Source organism: Hippocampus bargibanti, linkage group LG19, assembly GCF_051943395.1.
Source record: "Hippocampus bargibanti isolate YZ-2025 linkage group LG19, ASM5194339v1, whole genome shotgun sequence".
Lineage (NCBI taxonomy): Eukaryota > Metazoa > Chordata > Actinopteri > Syngnathiformes > Syngnathidae > Hippocampus > Hippocampus bargibanti.
Genome location: NC_142752.1, coordinates 5,364,024 through 5,381,455, shown reverse-complemented (window position 1 = coordinate 5,381,455; position 17,432 = coordinate 5,364,024). Strand labels below are relative to the sequence as shown.

Here is a 17,432-nt window from a genome sequence, read left to right as displayed (position 1 = left end):
AATAAACTGTACTGTCTAATAAAGTCGTTTTATTTATCTTTGTGATGGTTGTTGATGGCTTGATGGAATGGAGCTTTCCAATTTTGTGGGCCAGGCATCCACACCAATACACACACCTCCCTCCGTGTGTATTATCATCAATCACCCCGGCTTGTGGATCCTTCTCAAACTCATCTCGAGACTTTTCCAATTGACACAATCAGTCACAAGAAGCCATCCCAGCATGGTCACGCATTAGAAAAGGTTCAACCCCTCACCAGGGCCCGACTGGAAGCCAGCGGTTAATTATCACACGCTTGGGGGTGAGAGACGGTGGCAGGGAAGGTGACTATTGTAGCCCACAGACATTATCCCAAATCCCACTTTGAGAGGAGGAATAGCTGCCTCAGTTCCTTTAGTCCCCCACCCCCTAAAAGAAAAAAGTTTCCCCGTGGATTGTAAAGCTTCTGTTATTAGCTGTCCGTGAATTGTCCCGTCTAAAAATATACATAACACAGAGACTGTAATTTGCACTTCATTTATTTGCGTCACATCGCTCTTACATGTAAATAAAAAGACACACGGGTTAGAGGAGAGTGCGACACAATAGCACTTAAGTGATACAAAAGAGAGGGCAAAAAAGATGTTTACATTGAAAATCCACAGTTGTTTTAACAAACAGATTTCATTCAGGTCACTTCCACAAGAAGCATAATAAACATCCAGTTCTCATCAAGAATATCAACACGTCACGTTATATGTTACGACTAGACTGGATTGCAACACATCAATCCATTTTACATTCAGGAAGGAGCTGCATGATTTGTTTTGTTTTAGGAAAACCACACATCCAAAATGGCCGACGACCAATCTGAGTGACAACCGAAATCTAATGAATCTCCACTGATAATCATCGAAAAGGTTGAAGGTCAAAGCCGACTGCTCTCTTGTAACCCGTTTCCTGCTCTTATTGGTGAGTCAAAGCAACGCGGTACAGTACGTGCGTTCCTTTTTGCAACATGACAAAAGGTCAGCGTCATATAATTAAGGCACGAAAACCAGTCTGGGCAGCAGCCTTTTAACACTCAGGTAAGAATGTGGCACCTTGCTTTTTTTTTTTTTTTTTTGCACCGCAACCCGACATGGAGGCTAACGTGTTTGAAATAAAAATAACAACCAAAAAAAACAGCGCTTACTGATGCTGAAATTAGGTTTCACACTGTCTGTTTTTACCATACACATAAACGATCATGCAAATTGGGGTCATTTGCATATTCTCCCCGCTCAGCAAAATAGCCGAACAGTCTGGACGTTTACTTTTTGTGAGAGTATGAGGGTGGCCAAAATATGTTATTATGACTGACTTCGTTTGTGAAAAGAGTACGGCACACTCCAACATTGATACAAAGTTGTTGTCATACCATCAAAAATGTTAAATCTCACAAAATTGGGTTTAAAAATGTTTTGCACACCTATATGGTACATATATTATCTACTTGAGTGTTGATGAAAAGATTTCTTCAGCCGTCATATGTACTTTTATGAAGGTGTCGGACGTTTCGCTCCTCATCCAAAGAGCTTCGTCAGCGAACCAAGATTGTGCTGGTAAATTGGCACAACTTTAGTTCACTGAAATACAGATGACGGCTGAAGAAACCTTTTCACACTCGGTGGACCACTCCTGTAGGTAGGACTGAGAGCCTACAGACGTATCTACTTGAGTGATAACTTAACGATAGCATTAGCATAGGTTAGTGATCTGTCCCGATTTCTTCCATAGCAACAAAACCCCATGGTGAAACCAAACGACCCCCTAACGCCCCTTGGATTGCGCAAATCCGCATGACTCCAGATTAAGGTATGGTACATGTCTGCCAACACATGCAAACGCATACCGCCGGAAAGCCGTTTGATGTCTGTTTTATATGCACTTGGCCCTCGCAAGCCGTCCTACCCTCGCACTTGCAAATTCAATCACTGAGTAGTGTTTTTCCATTTTGCAGGACTTTTCTGAACACTCTGCGTACAACTTGGGCATGCTAAGAGTCAAGCTTCGTTAGAAGTGAGGCAAAAGTGTCCAACACTTTGACATCCAAGTGCGACTACGATTAGTAAAACACAAGATGCAAACTTGTTGACTTTGATGTCACTTGTCTTACCGGTAACACGCGCTTGTCAAGTCGCGCAGTTTTTGTCTTTAAATAAGCCACGCTCGTTTTACTTGTGTCTCCTTGCACCTCTTACTATTGAAGGTACTATTGAGAGCGTACTACTATATGAATCTGGATGTCGAGGATACTGAATAAATTCTCGAAAAGCTTCTAGGTTGCAATTTGCGGCTTGATAACTTATATACACATTTTCTAATGTAACAGGTACACCAGAAGAACCATTGGTAGCGTATTGGTTCGCGTAACGGCATATTCCGAGGGCAAAGTGGACGTAAACAGGACACAGTCCTGTGTTGGTGGGGCTCCACAAAACCTCCCGATGCCATATCCTGAATGTCACTTGCGCAGACAAACGCCGCACAAGAGGTCAGTTCTCATCTCTACAGTCCAGGGTTGACTCAGACAAAGCAAAAGAACTTCTTCCAGCTGCATCTGGAGAAGGCTTTGGTGCGCCTGTCCGACGATCGCCTTTTCTTGGCCTGTCGTGCCTTGTTCTTGATGGCGGCAAAGATGGCGGCGTCAAACGCCTCCTTCAGGTTCTTCTGCGTGAGCGACGAGCACTCCACGTAGTCCTCCGCTCTGATTTTCTCCGCCATCCCTCGCGCCCGCGTGCTAGCCACGGGCTTAACGCTGGCGCGGTCCAGGCCAATAAGCACGTTGACGTCCAACAGGAGGTCTGACTGCGTGCCCACCAGGACAATAGGCGAGGTGGGGTTGGAGGAACGGATCTCAGGCACCCATTTCTTGGTGATGTTGTGGAAGGAGGTGGGGTTGACCATGCTGAAGCACAGCAAGAAGACATCCGTATGCGAATAGGACAGTGACCGAAACTCATCAAACTCCTCCTGAAAAGGCCAAAAGAACGTGAGTCAATGGAACTAGACTGCTAAAGATGACTGACAGCAGGGATTCATGATAAAAAGCCATAAAAACTGCTTTAAAAATGCGACTTAGTGGGGACAGGGAACATGGAATCCCGAGATGAAATCCTAATACAATACCTGGCAAATAAGATTATATTTTTTTTCATTTTTTGAATTACAATTTGATCCAGGAAGCTGAGTTTGAAATATTTGTATTGTTGCAAAGAAGTCCATCAACCAGGGCCTGATTAGTCTATTTTTAATAACTATTACCCAGCGGCAATTGCGATATTAAGTGTCCTTGAGAGTTATGAAAGGCGCTTAAAACTAAATGTATTATTATTAATATTATTATTTATGTAGAGGACTACTAATGATCATAATAAGGATAATAAGGAGTCCAAGATGGCGCCCGAGTAGGCAGCCGTCAGAAAGTGCTCTCATGAGCCTTGCTTTTTTTGTTGTTTTTGTCTTGTTTTGTGTTTTCTTTTGTCACTTTGTGTTGTTGTGCGTCGTGTGGAATGGATACAGATTGTTTTCCAGCATTTTTGACCACGACATTCATCAAGGAGGAGACTGCTGAGCGGTTGCGCCTTTTCGGCAGCATGAATATGCCAATACTGTTTTTGAATGGGAGGAATGTCTGTGCCATTCGACTGCCATCGCTGGACACCAAAGGGGCCAATGTGCTTTTTGCGCCTGTAATGGGCAGCATCTTCACAGCCCTGCTTTGTTCAGCGGAAGGTCGGTGCTGTTGGACAGTCCGCGGCTGGATGGATTCTTGGCTTGAGGAGCCCGCGATAAGAAGGAACGCCGATGCGTATGTGGATCTGTCACGGCTTGGACTTGAAGCGGATTTATGTGGGACAGGAGATGTGAGAGAATCTCTTTGTCAATGGATGCTACAGCTGCGTGTTTGCTTTCAACATTTAGCTTGTAGTCGACGTGCACATTCCACTATGATGTCCCTGATCCACTGGTGAAGAGACACTTTGATTCTCTCCTCTTTCATGTGGAACTGCTTTATGTAACAAAGAGGGTACAGAAAGTGCTTCAGAATGAATGACTCTCTGTGTCTTTGTGTTGTCATGTTATTTGTTATTTAGGTTTTTTTGTTATTTTGACTTCAAGACGGCGCCGCGAGAGTGGCTGCCTTTCCAGCAGCTCCTGTATTTTGTTTTTCTACTTTCATTCCTTTCATAACTTTGCTGCTGTGAAATGTAAATTTCTCCACTGCGAGACTAATAAAGGCAAATCAAATCCAATCCAGTTTGATAAAGAATATAGATAAACAATAGTCATAATAAATAAAAACAAACTAAAATATTTACCTGTCCTGCAGTGTCCACCAGCTGAACTTTGACTGGAGCTCCATCCACTTGGACCTGACCTTTTGGAAAACATGTTATACCAATTACAATTCATTGTGTATGTAACAGTAAAAAATTGAAAGCATTTTTTGTCTTTTTCTGGTGAAGAAAAGGACGTTACATCTATCATCGTTACATCTATCAAGGGAGGAAAAGTAGCACAAACGTCTTCAATTATTCAATAATCAATTCCGCATAGAAAAAAAGATAATGACTTAAAATAGTTATTTACACTACTTCATATTTTATTGTAGTCCAATTCATACATTCCCTTACCGGAAAAGACGTCAAAACCGGTCTGCTTGTAGTCAACCGGGTATCCATTGGTTGTGTAGCTGACGATCATGCTGGTCTTGCCTACAGCACCGTCACCCACCAGCATGCAACTGATGACCCTTGGCTCCAGCTCGTCCTCCCGGGTCAGTCCGCAAGCGGAGGGGACACGGGATTCGTGGTAAAAGTACTCCATATGAGGTGGCATGTCGGGCAGTAAACTCTTTGCTTCTCACCGTCCAGTCGCAACTCTCACCATCGGGTGTTGTCTTTACTGTCTTCTATCAAGAAATGGGCGTTTTTTATATATTCAGACAATTTCACAGCTTTGAATTTGAATAACCACGCCCAGTAAAGGAAAGGCGAAACTTGTTAGGTGGTTGTTGTTCCAACAGTGACACCTACTGTCGGTAAGGAAGCCAAGGTCAATTATGTTTTTCATATTCCTGACCATATGACAAGAAGCTTATAAATGAAATGTATTATTATTATGCTGACAGCACATAGGCTGGGTTTTTTCATGCACAGTTTATGCACCTTGATACTTTGACAGTTTTCATTTTCATATCCATGCCCAGTTAGAAACATTATTTTGTCTTTCTCAACGATACTGATTTTTTTCTGATTACAGTTTCGGATTTTAAATGTATTAACATTAAACTCCAGTTCTGGAATAAGTGCAAACATTATGTTTTTTAAAATTTAACATATTTACATAACCACGCCCACCGGGAGAAAGCCGGAAGCTCAGTCGGTCGTTTTTACGACAGCGACGCCCCGTGTCGAAAAGAGGGATTGCATGAATATACAGCGACGATCACATGAGGACTGTCACCTGACTTACTCCTTGTTTACGCCCTCATTGTCATCTTCGGTACAACCATGAAATGGCTTTTTAATGTTTAGATATTGGATATTGATATTTAAACGTCTAGAACCTGCTAAAGAAACTAGGAAGTACGTCGAGTTATTTTCCGGGAGCTACCTGCTAGCTAGCTAGCTATACAGGTACTCCTCATTCATCTCACTCTCTATGGTGAACGTGAATTTAGAATATTTTAGGAACGTCTGAAATAATCCAACGTTATGCTTTGAAATAAGTGAGTGTCACGAGAAGCTCGTTTACGAGAGCTAACTCGTAGTTAAGTAGAAGGCTATCTGCACAGCCATGTCGCTTTAGTTGTTTAGCTTCTTCCTTCACCGAGTCTAAATCAATTTCTGCGTAATTATGGCTTCAATCTTGGACGAATACGAGGATTCGCAAAACCGCAGACAAAACGCGCAGCAGCATGGCCGTCTGGCAAACGCCAACATCGGGATAACACATTCAGGTAAGATGGGGAAACAACCAGGTGTGATTTGATGAATCTAATATTATAAATACTATGTAATAAACCCACTGTTTTCTCGTAAGGCTTCGTCAATGTACGACTCGAGGAGGAAAAGCCCATATTCAACAAGCAGAGGATTGATTTTACACCGCCCGAGAGGATAAATCACCTGGCAGTCTGCAACAATCAACTTTGCATGAGTCTGGGGAAGGACACTCTTCTTAGGCAAATAACAATCATAAACAGCTACTCTAAATGCATGCTAGCGCAATTCACTTTGATTGGATTAGTGGAAAAGTCAGTGAGAACATGTGATTAGGCCAGTCATAGATGTTTATTGGGGCCTTCTAATGGTTCTTAGGAGATGAAATACGATGATTGGAACTTTTTCTTTGTTTTGTATGCAGGATTGATTTGGCTAAACCTGATCACCCCAATCAGATTGATCTTGGAAGGAAAGATGACAGCAAAGTGCACAAACTTTTCCTAGATCCGACGGGTAAGCCGATACACCAAAATGATTGTACGTTTACTGTTTGATGGTATGAATTTTCATTGAAATGTGCTTTTGTTGTCTTGTTATACCAGACGTAGACATACACGAGCAATAAAACATTTCACTTTTTTGAATAAGAATCTAATTCTGTGACGTTGAAAAACTATTATCGCAACTGGGTGTTTTGTTTACCATTATAAACTTACTGTGATGATGGGGGATGTAAAAGGCCAACCTTAACAACCACATTTTTCTCTATTATTTCTTATTTAGGCTCTCACTTGGTGATCAGCTTGAGCACCAATGAGTGTCTGTACCTGAACAGGAATACACAAAAGGTTCGCAGTCTGTCTCGCTGGCGGGGGCACCTGGTAGAGAGCATTGGTTGGAATAAGCTGCTGGGCAATGAGACAAGCACGGGGCCGATTTTGGTCGGCACTGGGCAAGGCGCCATTTTCGAGGCTGAGATCTCCGCTACCGAGGGCAGCCTTTTTAACACCAACCCGGACCAGTACTTCAGACAAGTATGTCTTTGTGATATTATTGTAAATATGATCAGAAATCATCAGCTACCATTCTGCTAATCAGACGAAGTAACCTGCCACCTTTATTTATTTGTGTATAGCGGGAATTGATTGTAATATTATCACCGATGCATTATGCTTGCTATGCGTTCCGTTGTGAGTCGACATATTTGTATTGTCAAACATTTAAAAAATATATATTTTACCAGTAGAATATTTAGTGAGTAAACTTTGAAAACAATTCATGGTTAGGTTTCCTGTTACGTCATAAATTATGACAGTCGAGCTGGCTATTAAGCTACCTATTTGCTATCTGTTAGTTATATATAAGCTAACTATTAGTGGTCTAGCTAGCTAGGTATTAGCAGTTCGGCTGGCTATCTATCTAACTAGCTATCTACTGTGTTAGCTATCTATTAGCTAGCTAGCTTTCTGTCTATTTAAGCTACTTCCGGGTTGAGTGAACGCTGGCGCATGTGGCTGCCGCTGCTCACCCACAGAAAAACGTATCCTATGACTGACCTTGAGAGTTTTGGAAGGGGCTTATAAATGAAATATATACTATTACTATTACTATTACTATTACTATTACAGGTCCACTCCCTGGAGGAAGACGGGAAGCCGGCGCCCGTGTGTTGCCTAGAGGTGGAACGCGGCCTGGAAAACAAATATTTCATCATCGCGACTACCCGCAAGCGCCTCTTCCAATTTGCGGGCAAGGTGGCCGAGGGTACGGAGCAGCAGGGGTTCAGCTCGATCTTCAGCCAGAACCAGGACCTGTTGCCCAGCTTTCAGGAATTCCCGGCCAACATGGGTTACAGTGAGATTACCTTCTACACCTCCAAGCTTCGGACTTCCCCCAAGGCCTTTGCTTGGATGATGGGCAACGGGGTGCTCTATGGGCAGCTGGATTACATTCGGCCTGACTCGCTGCTGAGTGACGTGCAGGTAATTGTTGGTCATTTTCATTGTGAACTTCTCAATCAACAACCGCTCTCATGCGATGCTCACTAGGTGTGGGAGTACACGACCGACATCGACCTTTCTCTCAACAAGCCCATCTCCATTGTGCTGACCCATTTCCACTTCCTGCTGTTGCTGCACGACCGGGTCAAAGCGATCTGCACGCTCAACGGCCAAGTGGTTCACGAAGACGTGTTCCCGGACAAATTCGGCCCTCTCAAGAGAATGATCAAAGATCCGTCGGGCGGCCTGGTGTGGATCTACACGGAGCGAGCCGTGTTCCGCTACCACATCCAGCGCGAGTCTCGCGACGTGTGGCAGATGTATATGAGCATGAATAAATTCGACCTGGCTAAGGAATACTGCCGCGATCGACCCGAATGCATGGACATGGTCCTCGCCAAGGAAGCCGAGCACTGCTTCCAGAACAAGCGCTACCTGGAGAGTGCCAAATGCTACGCCCTAACGCAAAACTACTTTGAGGAGATTGCGCTCAAGTTTATTGAAGCCAAGCAGGAAGAGGCCCTGAAGGAGTTCTTGATAAAGAAACTGACCAATCTAAAGTCGAACGAGAGGACTCAGATCACCTTGCTGGCCACCTGGCTCACCGAGCTCTACTTAAACCGGCTGGGCCAACTGGAGGACGATGACGGCAAGACGGGTATCCTCCACCGGGAGACCCGCGACGAGTTCCGCCAATTCCTCAACACCTCCAAGCACCGCGAGTGCCTGTTCAATAACCGCGGGACTATTTACGACCTGCTGGCCAGCCACGGCAACGTGGATGACATGGTGTACTTCTCGGTGGTCATGCAGGACTACGAAAGGGTGGTGTCGCACTACTGCCAGCATGACGACTACCGCGCCGCTCTGGACGTACTCGCCAAGCATTGCGACGAGAAGCTTTTCTACAAGTTCTCTCCGGTGCTCATGCAGCACATCCCTGAGAAGGTGGTAGACGCCTGGATCCAAATGGGTAAGCGGCTGGACCCCAAGCAGCTCATCCCGGCGCTGATGAACTACAGCCACAAGGGAAGTAGCCAGCAGATCAACGAAACGGTGCGCTATATGGAGTTCTGCGTGCACGAGATGCGCGTGACGGAAGAGGCCATCCATAATTACCTGCTATCGCTTTACGCTAAGTACAAGCCGGACTCGCTGCTGCAGTACTTGGAGGAGGCGGGCACGTACGCCTCGGAGATCCACTATGACCTAAAGTACGCGCTCAGACTTTGCGCAGAACATGGCTACCTGCGCGCCTGCGTGCTGGTGTACAGGATTATGGAGCTATACGAGGAGGCGGTGGATCTCGCTTTGCAAGTAAGATAAATCGATACTTCTGACTCCAACAAATTACGAATAAGCAGCTATTGGTCGTCCGCAGGTGGATGTGGATTTGGCAAAGAGCTGCGCGGACCTGCCCGACGATGATGAAGAGCTGCGAAAGAAGCTGTGGCTGAAGATCGCACGCCATGTGGTGCAAGAGGAGAAGGATGTGAAAAAGGCCATGAACTGCTTATCCAGTTGTGACCTGCTCAAGATTGAGGACATCTTGCCTTTCTTTCCCGACTTTGTCACCATTGACCACTTTAAGGTTGGTAATGGAGGTTCAAGCTTGACTGTACCAGTTGAGGGGACAGCATTGCATTATTTTGAAGCCATCGTTTTGCGGGGGATTTTCACAAGGGCCCAACTGTTAAGATTTAAATTAGTTTCCCAGCCAATAAAAAAAAATGCAATAATTGGCAGAATACAATTTGAGAACTAAAGAGAAGTTTGAAAAACAAGCACAGACTATTACCACTGTGTTCGACTCACTGAACTCATTCACTGCCAGACGTGCAAACGTGTCCACTCCAGTGCCAGGGTTATGGTCATTTTCACTCAAATTCCAGGTCCCACAGAATATTGAGTTTTTAGACTACATAAACATTCAATGCAGCATTAGAAACCTTAGATTATCTTGTTTCAACAGAAAAAAATAGTTAATTCCCAAATTTTATGGGCCTGGAGTTATATAAGCTTGAAATGAGGGCGGACGTCCAATTATACAATGCAATCCATACATATTGGTTCATATAGCGCTTGAACAACAGCTGAAGCTGGGTAATTTTATCTCTGGTTTTATTTATGTCCCTGTTTTGTGTTTATGTAGTGTCCTTGAAAGCTTTGAAAGGCGATTATAAATACAATGTATTATTATTATTATTATTATTATTATTATTATTATTATTATAATTATAATTAACATCAGTCCATGATTCAGACATTTTTAGGCCAGCAGCGAAGGCTTTGCAGGCTTTGACGGAATATCAACGTGGCATTGATACTATACTATACTATACTATACTATACTATACTATACTATACTATACTATACTATACTATACAGTACGATGTTGAGTGAACGCTGGCGCGTGTGGCTGCCGCTGCTCACACACACAGTAAAACTGATCCTGCGATTAAAGTGACCATGACAGTTTTGAAAGGCGCTTAGAAATGAAATGTATTATTATTATTATTATTAACATGGAAAAAGGGAAATGCTGGGAAAAACATTGCCAGAGGCCATGACCAGCGCTATGGCGGCACCCAAACAAGAAAAAACAAAACCCTAACAAATTTGGGAATGGCACTCTACGTCATATTTTCAATTCCCGAATAAATTCGTGAACGGCAATGAATGAGTTAACAAGAGCAGTCATGTAAAATGAATGCCTTGCCGCAATAAAGTTTGTAAAACCACTTGAAAACATAATGTTACCTGTTAATCTGTTTGTGGCTTTCAGGAAGCCATCTGCAGCTCCCTGGAGGAGTACAACAAGCACATCGAGGAGCTGAAGCAGGAAATGGAGGAGGCCACCGAAAGTGCCAAACGCATCCGAGAGGACATTCAGGAAATGCGCAACAAGTACGGCGTGGTGGACTCTCAGGACAAGTGTTCAGCTTGTGATTTTCCATTACTCAATCGGCCTTTTTATTTATTCCTGTGTGGACACATGTTCCACTCTGACTGCCTCCTGCAGGTAAATCCATACAACATATGACCGTCAAAGTATCTCGGGCGTATACGGGTGATAACATTTTGACATTTTTCACCCTCCAGGAAGTCACACCTCACCTATCTGCCTATAAGTTGAGTCGTTTGGGCGAACTGCAGAAGAAACTCTCAGCCTCCACACAGGCGTCCAAGTCACGCCACCGGCCTCGGCCTAATGAGGAGGGTGACACGCCTGGCCTCGCGAAAGGACTCGCCAGTCGCGAGCAGATGAAATCCGACCTGGACGACATGGTGGCGTCCGAATGCGTGTACTGCGGCGAACTGATGATTAGATCTGTGGACAAACCCTTCATCGATCTGAAGAAGTTCGAGGAGGATAAATCCAGCTGGCTCTGAAAAAAAAAAATGGAGTTGTGCTTAATGTGGCACATTGAGACGTTTGTCAAGTTGCATGTGCCTGACCACTACTGAGTATAGTGTTAGCTTTTTCTGTTTAAGGCGGATTTGGAATATTTTTCCACTTTGAATTACACTAAAATCATGAAAACTCATTCCCAACACATATAAGCATCTCAATGAAAAGTTTCAAATTTCAGATTAAATATGCATCAACTTGTCATCATAATTATCATGGGTGTGCTGCAGCCTATGCTAGCTGTCTTGGGGTAGTCAGCGGGGTACACCCTGAACTGGTTGCCAGTAACCTGCTTCTTCTACCATAGTCTGCACTTATATGTCCAATGGCAAATATTTCCTCCTCAGTCTGTTTTAACGAAACCATGGAAAATAAATAAAACACATTGATATACTTTGTCACATTGAACTTGCTATGGTCTGTCTTGCTTTTTATAAATGGCACTTATTTTTATTCATCCATACTAGCAAATTACGCTAAAAACTCAATTATGAAATTAAATTGTGTACTGTATTTTATATATATGTTTTACAAGACAAGTTTTAAAATCCATTGTTACAAAATAAATGTGTAATGTCAAATTTATAACAATTACAAAACGAGGAAAAACATGTTTGATCACAGTTTTTAAAATCGCGTCTCGTTTCACGTTAGTGTGTTTTATAATTACGTAAGAGTCCTTCATATTTGTTCACACCATATATGGAATTTCCTCGTGATGACGTACGACGTAGCTCGGTAACCGTCGCAGACGGCAGACACTACTAATCAACTTCAGAAAGTCTCATATGTGCCTCGGTATTTTCAATTCACCGTCTTGACACGCCATAGAGTTCCACGTTAACAATTCTAGACATGTTTATATGTGTTGTGTGATTCAAATGTCAACGTCTCGTCGTCGGACACGCAGAGAAAGGGCGATGCAGTTGCTCGGCGCTCGATTTCAATGCCTGCTTCTTGCTTTTGCCTCCATGGCGTCGTGTCTCCGTGCTCTCTCAGTAACAGAAAGTGGCCGCCTCTCCGCTGCCGCTGCAGACTCAAAGCTCAGACTCACTCGGCGCCTTTAACCGCCATTTTGGAGTCAGGGAACCGAGAGTCGGCAGCAGCGGCGAGAGACACGCGAAAGGGGCCACGCGGGGGGGTCGAGGTGAGAGACACTGTTACGGCGAAGGTGCAATGGTGAAGGGAAGATGGCCGGGAGGGAGAAAAGAATTAAAATCATGGGGAGCACACACACGACCACGACTTGAACTTCCCCCTACAAGGACACTTGAGGCGCGGGCGGGCCGGTTAAGGCCTTTCCGCCTCCCCGACCAACGGGCTCGACAATTACAGTCATTAAAGCAGTATCTTAATATTTCGATAAAACAGAGGAGGTGGTTGCGGCCTTAAAGAGACAGCGCGGGTGTGTTCACTTCATATTACTGTAACGTTGGACTGTCAAAACTCTTATTAGCATCCCTACAGCTAATGCTAATACGGCGCTGGTTGTCAACCACACCGACCCAAAGTCCACCTCACCCGGGCTAAAAATACGATCCAGCCCCCTTAAGTTGAATTGATAGCATCGCCCTTCAACTGAAGTTGATGTGATGCGATGCGGCTAACTGTTAGCATCTTAGCCGCCTTAGCTTTTTACGACATTCCAAGCTCACCGTCCACTAGACAGTTCAACGTTCAAAGGTTAGCCACCCAGCTTGAATAGGCTAACTCCACAAGCTAATCGCAACTGTATGAGAATTGATGACAAGTTTCACCCCAGTTTAGTACCGTTTTTGACAACTATTCTCAATTTACATGACAGGGAGTAAGTTAAATTGTGAATTTGGTGTTTCTCAAGTAAGGAAGCAAATAATGTCTCGCAGTCTTGAGGTTCGGGGTTTGAATCCCAGTATTTCCTATGTGAAATGTTTATATTATCCTCGTCCTCGTGTAGGTATGCTCCTCCCACACACGCATTAATGTTACAAAAAATCCAGAGGTGTCCTGTCATTGTTTATCTACATGTCCCTTACTATTGGCTGGAAACCAGTTCAGGGTGTACCCCGCCTCCTCAAAAGTCAGCTGGCATAGCGAAAAAGGGAAATTAACCTACGAATGCATCTTTTTTTCCCCTCAAAAGTTTATATTAGAAAAATCAATGTGTATTTTTTATTGAATGGTTTTGTTATGGTTTAGTTGATTTTAAAACGAGACATTAAATCACCTTTTTTAGGACCTGAGCCTGACCCAGAATCACTGATCAACATTAACATCTCAGTTTTCTTTTGTGAAAAAGAACGTACATCATTAAATGATCGCCATGATAAATGTTGTATTTTTTTTCAATTGAGAACTAATAAGACAAATCTTCCATAAACAGAATAGTGGATGATTTTTTTTATTGTTTATTGTTTTTGACATGGAATGATCATACATGTTTTTTAGGGTTCTATGCATCCAAAGTCCCACAAACGATGATAATGAAGGCACGTACAGAGGAGGTAGACCCCCAGATCCGTTATTTTTGAAAGTTGTATTTTATTATTATTTTCAATGAACATGAAACCAAAATGATCCTTTTAGTAAAAATCGCTGCCCGGCCGGGCGGGTGGGTGTATCCGGACTGCATGGAATCGGGGCAGGGCGGGCGGCCCGAGCCGGCCGTCGCGGCGGGTGGCTCGATGGGCCTGGCCAAACCTCTTTACCTGCAACGCTTGGAGCGCTCGCTCAGGCTGGAAAGCTTTCTGCACCAGACGGCTACCATCTTCAACAGAGATGTCACCAGGTACTGCCAAACAAGTGTATACTATACTGCTTTATTTAACATCATAATATTAGATACATAAGACATTGTAATATTACAGGAAAAAAACAAGTGGTCACGAAACCAAAGTCAGACAGAAAACAATATTAAAGTAAAATGTTCCTTTTGTGTAAATATGAGTGTACACTGACAGAATTTCCGCATTTGTGACTTTTCCAGCGATGACAGTGACGATAGCGACGACAGCAATGACGCTTTGGGCTGCGGGCTCTCATTCGAACCCTTGATGGTAAAGAGGGAGCCGTGTGACCAAGGGGACAGCTTTGTCGAAGGCAAGCCCCTCAATGGCATTCTTCTGCAAGGTAAAGCTGTGAGGTGTCACCCTTGAGTGTCCACTCGTAACATTAAAAGACAACCGACGTCTCCGGACAAGTTGTGTCCATAATTTGTAAAACTGAGCGTATCTTACAAAGATTCCACCGCATATAGCTATATTTTACATTTTAAGACTCGTGCTGAATCTTCCGGAAGTCTTGCTTTTGAGTTGGTGACGAGTCCCTACGTGACGTCACTGAAGGAACGCCCATGACCGAAAAAAAGGACACATTGTAGCAGTCCTTCCATCTCGTCAATGCTTGTTTGGTCTGAAAACCTCGTGTTGCGCCAGAGGATGGCGCCCAAGCTCCATATAAGGAATTTATCAGCCGGTGGAAACGCAATACACTGTTATGTCTACAAGAGGTCGCCATTTTCTGCCTCTTTTCTGGGACGCTACATTGCAGTCCAGATGCCTCAAAATGACACGGAATAAATTCTTTAATCGATTGCAAACATGTATACTTTCCTCTTCAGAACTATTTGAATCATATTCATAACTGGATGTGTAACAAGAAAGCGGGACTTTCTGAAAATGCCCAATCCGCAGCTCAATTTTTTGCAGATTTTGGACACTTTAAGTCATTTTTATTGGTGTTTTGCATTTGAATAAAAATATCATACTGCATGTTTTATTTTAGATGCTATAAAATGTTTTTCTGATGTCAGTTAGGAAACAAAAAAGTGACGTCGGTTGTCCTTTAAATGTGTGTTTTTTTTTTTTTTTTTTGTAGACCAAAAGACGGACAAAGCTAACCTGTACAATTTCTCAAAAATGAAGAAGAACCGGAAATGGTTGAAGGTGATGAATATGGTGCACAATATTTTCTGAATACACCCTTCCTGAATTACTAAATTACCCCCTCGTCGTTTATCAGAGCCTGTTGTTGAGCGACAACACCACGGATTCGGACACAGACTCGGACGACTCAGACTTCAGTATTTCGCGCGATGAGTTGCATGACATGCTGAAGCTTCACCGCTACACCAGGCAGCACCAGAACAAATTTCACACGGACCGCGAGGTAACCCGGAATTGTCAATGTGCAATAAGGTAAAATTAGGACATGGGGAAATTGGAAGGTAGCAAAGTTTCAAATTGGATTTTTTTTCCTCAAAATTCCAAATTCCTATTTTTATGAATGCAGCATTGACTTGATATACTGTACTGTATTTCCAACTGCTTGTGCTGCAGCTTCATCACTACCAGTTCTACAGTACAGGCCTACTTTCCAGTCAAGACCTCTTCTATGAGCAACAGCGCCATCTCGTGGGTCCGAAGAAGAAGAAAATCAAAGAGGAGAAAAAATTCAAGGGTAAATAAAACAATACATTCAGACATTACCATGATCATCTCTAAACATGACCTGTTTTTCCTCTGCAGCCAAGCTAAAGAAAGTGAAGAAGAAGAAAAAACGCGGCGAGGGTGACTTTTCAGACGACGGTCTCCCTTATGTGACTAAGACCTTCGCCAAGTTCTCACAGGACGCGCCGGTGCCCATACTGAAGAAGAAGCACCTTAGTGTGGAGCAATTGAATGCACGCCGACGCAAAGTGTGGCTCACTATTGCCAAGAAGGAAATCCCCAAGGTTAGGAAGGCTTATTGATATGCAATTTAAAAACTCCCATCACGCACATTAACATTTTTTTGCTCCATTTGTATCCTTTCGCAGTCTTTCAAGCAGAAGACATCTGCTAAAAACCTGGTGTTGACCAATGCTAGAAAAGTAAGTCCGGTTCACTTCGCAGATGTATTCTGAAGAACCTCCTTAAGAACATGTTTTATTTTCATTTTGGCCCATCTTCAGTTGGCCCACCAGTGCATGCGGGAGGTACGACGCGCCGCCATCCAGGCACAAAAAAACTGCAAGGAGACGCTGCCACGTGCCCGCCGCCTCACCAAAGAGATGATGCTCTACTGGAAAAAGTACGACAAGGTAGAGAAAGAGCATAGGAAGCGGGCCGAAAAGGAAGCGCTGGAGCAGCGGAAACTGGATGAGGAGATGAAGGAGGTAGGTAGATGGCTAGTGGCTTCACAACACGCATGCTGTTCGACATGCCTCCATTTTGTACACATTTGATTCATTTCCAGGCCAAACGTCAGCAGCGTAAGCTCAACTTCCTCATCACGCAAACGGAGCTCTACGCCCATTTCATGAGCGGCAAAGCCTCCGTCGATTCACCGGGCGCTGACGACACCCAGGAGAAGATTCTAAAGAAGTTGGATGACACCAGCGCACGACGACAAATCGATATCGGGGGAGGCGTAATGGTCAACGTGGGGCAGGAGGACTACGGTACGGCATCTTTTGTTTTTGACTAAATCGCCTCTAAATATTTCAAATGTGATTAATTGCTTTTAGACAGCGAATATTACAAGTCACAAGCTCTGCGGAATGCCCAAGAAGCTTATCATATCCAACAACATAGAGTGAGTTGATGCCGTTATTGCATTTTTTCCATTTTAATGCCGTTTACAAATAACCAGCTCATATAATGCTGGTCAGATAATAAAAAAAAAAATCACAATGTGAGATTTCCAAGAAGCAGAGGCTCCCCAAAACACCACATCGTCAAATTCTCCCTTCTCCCACAATAGATGCGCATGTTCGACGAGGACTCCCACGACAGCCGCTGCGCATCCTCCTCCGCAGCAGCCGCGTCCGGGTTTGGCGAGAGCTACAGTCTATCCAATCCTTCCATCCAGGCGGGCGAAGATATCCCGCAGCCCACCATCTTCAATGGCAAATTAAAGGGCTACCAGCTTAAAGGCATGAACTGGCTCGCCAACCTCTATGAACAAGTAAGACGACGCTTTCAATGCGAGCCATTTTTTAAAATGTTATTAAGCATTTCATCATTTGACTCAGCATGATTCAGACTTGATCTTAGTTTTACTCCTTGGTGCTTTCTACTATCTTTGT

At 43.8% G+C, this 17,432-nt stretch overlaps 3 protein-coding genes across 5 annotated transcripts in view; 2 read left to right on the top strand and 1 right to left on the bottom strand.

The window, feature by feature from the left end:
- Positions 1-501: 501 nt before the first annotated feature.
- Positions 502-4,952, bottom strand: rhov (ras homolog family member V). Its single transcript, XM_089022070.1, has 3 exons — positions 4,660-4,952; positions 4,345-4,403; positions 502-2,995 (listed from the first exon to the last, which is right to left on the bottom strand). The coding sequence occupies exons 1-3, from the start codon at positions 4,862-4,864 to the stop codon at positions 2,549-2,551; spliced, it is 711 nt and encodes a 236-aa protein (XP_088878196.1). The 5' UTR covers positions 4,865-4,952; the 3' UTR covers positions 502-2,548.
- Positions 4,953-5,444: 492 nt separating this feature from the next.
- vps18 (VPS18 core subunit of CORVET and HOPS complexes) lies at positions 5,445-11,794 on the top strand. The gene is made up of 9 exons (XM_089022495.1): positions 5,445-5,987; positions 6,071-6,212; positions 6,395-6,486; positions 6,757-7,007; positions 7,602-7,955; positions 8,022-9,290; positions 9,355-9,564; positions 10,760-10,996; positions 11,077-11,794. The coding sequence occupies exons 1-9, from the start codon at positions 5,885-5,887 to the stop codon at positions 11,365-11,367; spliced, it is 2,949 nt and encodes a 982-aa protein (XP_088878621.1). The 5' UTR covers positions 5,445-5,884; the 3' UTR covers positions 11,368-11,794.
- A 623-nt stretch (positions 11,795-12,417) lies between these two features.
- ino80 (INO80 complex ATPase subunit) overlaps positions 12,418-17,432 on the top strand; it is a 30,490-nt gene continuing 25,475 nt past the window's right edge. For all 3 annotated transcript variants that reach the window (XM_089022289.1, XM_089022291.1, XM_089022288.1), the window contains exons 1-13: positions 12,418-12,533; positions 13,814-13,869; positions 13,952-14,153; positions 14,352-14,494; positions 15,242-15,309; positions 15,386-15,532; positions 15,703-15,823; positions 15,892-16,097; positions 16,182-16,235; positions 16,317-16,520; positions 16,601-16,805; positions 16,872-16,939; positions 17,108-17,311. In XM_089022289.1, coding sequence (XP_088878415.1) covers positions 13,996-14,153; positions 14,352-14,494; positions 15,242-15,309; positions 15,386-15,532; positions 15,703-15,823; positions 15,892-16,097; positions 16,182-16,235; positions 16,317-16,520; positions 16,601-16,805; positions 16,872-16,939; positions 17,108-17,311 — 1,578 coding nt within the window. In that variant the 5' untranslated portion in view covers positions 12,418-12,533; positions 13,814-13,869; positions 13,952-13,995. The remainder of the gene's footprint in view (positions 12,534-13,813; positions 13,870-13,951; positions 14,154-14,351; positions 14,495-15,241; positions 15,310-15,385; positions 15,533-15,702; positions 15,824-15,891; positions 16,098-16,181; positions 16,236-16,316; positions 16,521-16,600; positions 16,806-16,871; positions 16,940-17,107; positions 17,312-17,432) is intronic.

Bases quoted from the DNA above. Each gene is read 5' to 3' on its own strand.
- vps18 (XM_089022495.1), top strand. From the start codon at position 5,885: ATGGCTTCAATCTTGGACGAATACGAGGATTCGCAAAACCGCAGACAA. The intron at 6,213-6,394 runs GCAAATAACAAT...TTTTGTATGCAG, and splicing joins GGGAAGGACACTCTTCTTAG to GATTGATTTGGCTAAACCTG. The intron at 10,997-11,076 runs GTAAATCCATAC...TTCACCCTCCAG, and splicing joins ACTCTGACTGCCTCCTGCAG to GAAGTCACACCTCACCTATC.
- rhov (XM_089022070.1), bottom strand. From the start codon at position 4,864: ATGCCACCTCATATGGAGTACTTTTACCACGAATCCCGTGTCCCCTCC. The intron at 4,404-4,659 runs GTAAGGGAATGT...GTTTTCCAAAAG, and splicing joins CGGTTTTGACGTCTTTTCCG to GTCAGGTCCAAGTGGATGGA. The intron at 2,996-4,344 runs GTAAATATTTTA...TGGCCTTTTCAG, and splicing joins TGGTGGACACTGCAGGACAG to GAGGAGTTTGATGAGTTTCG.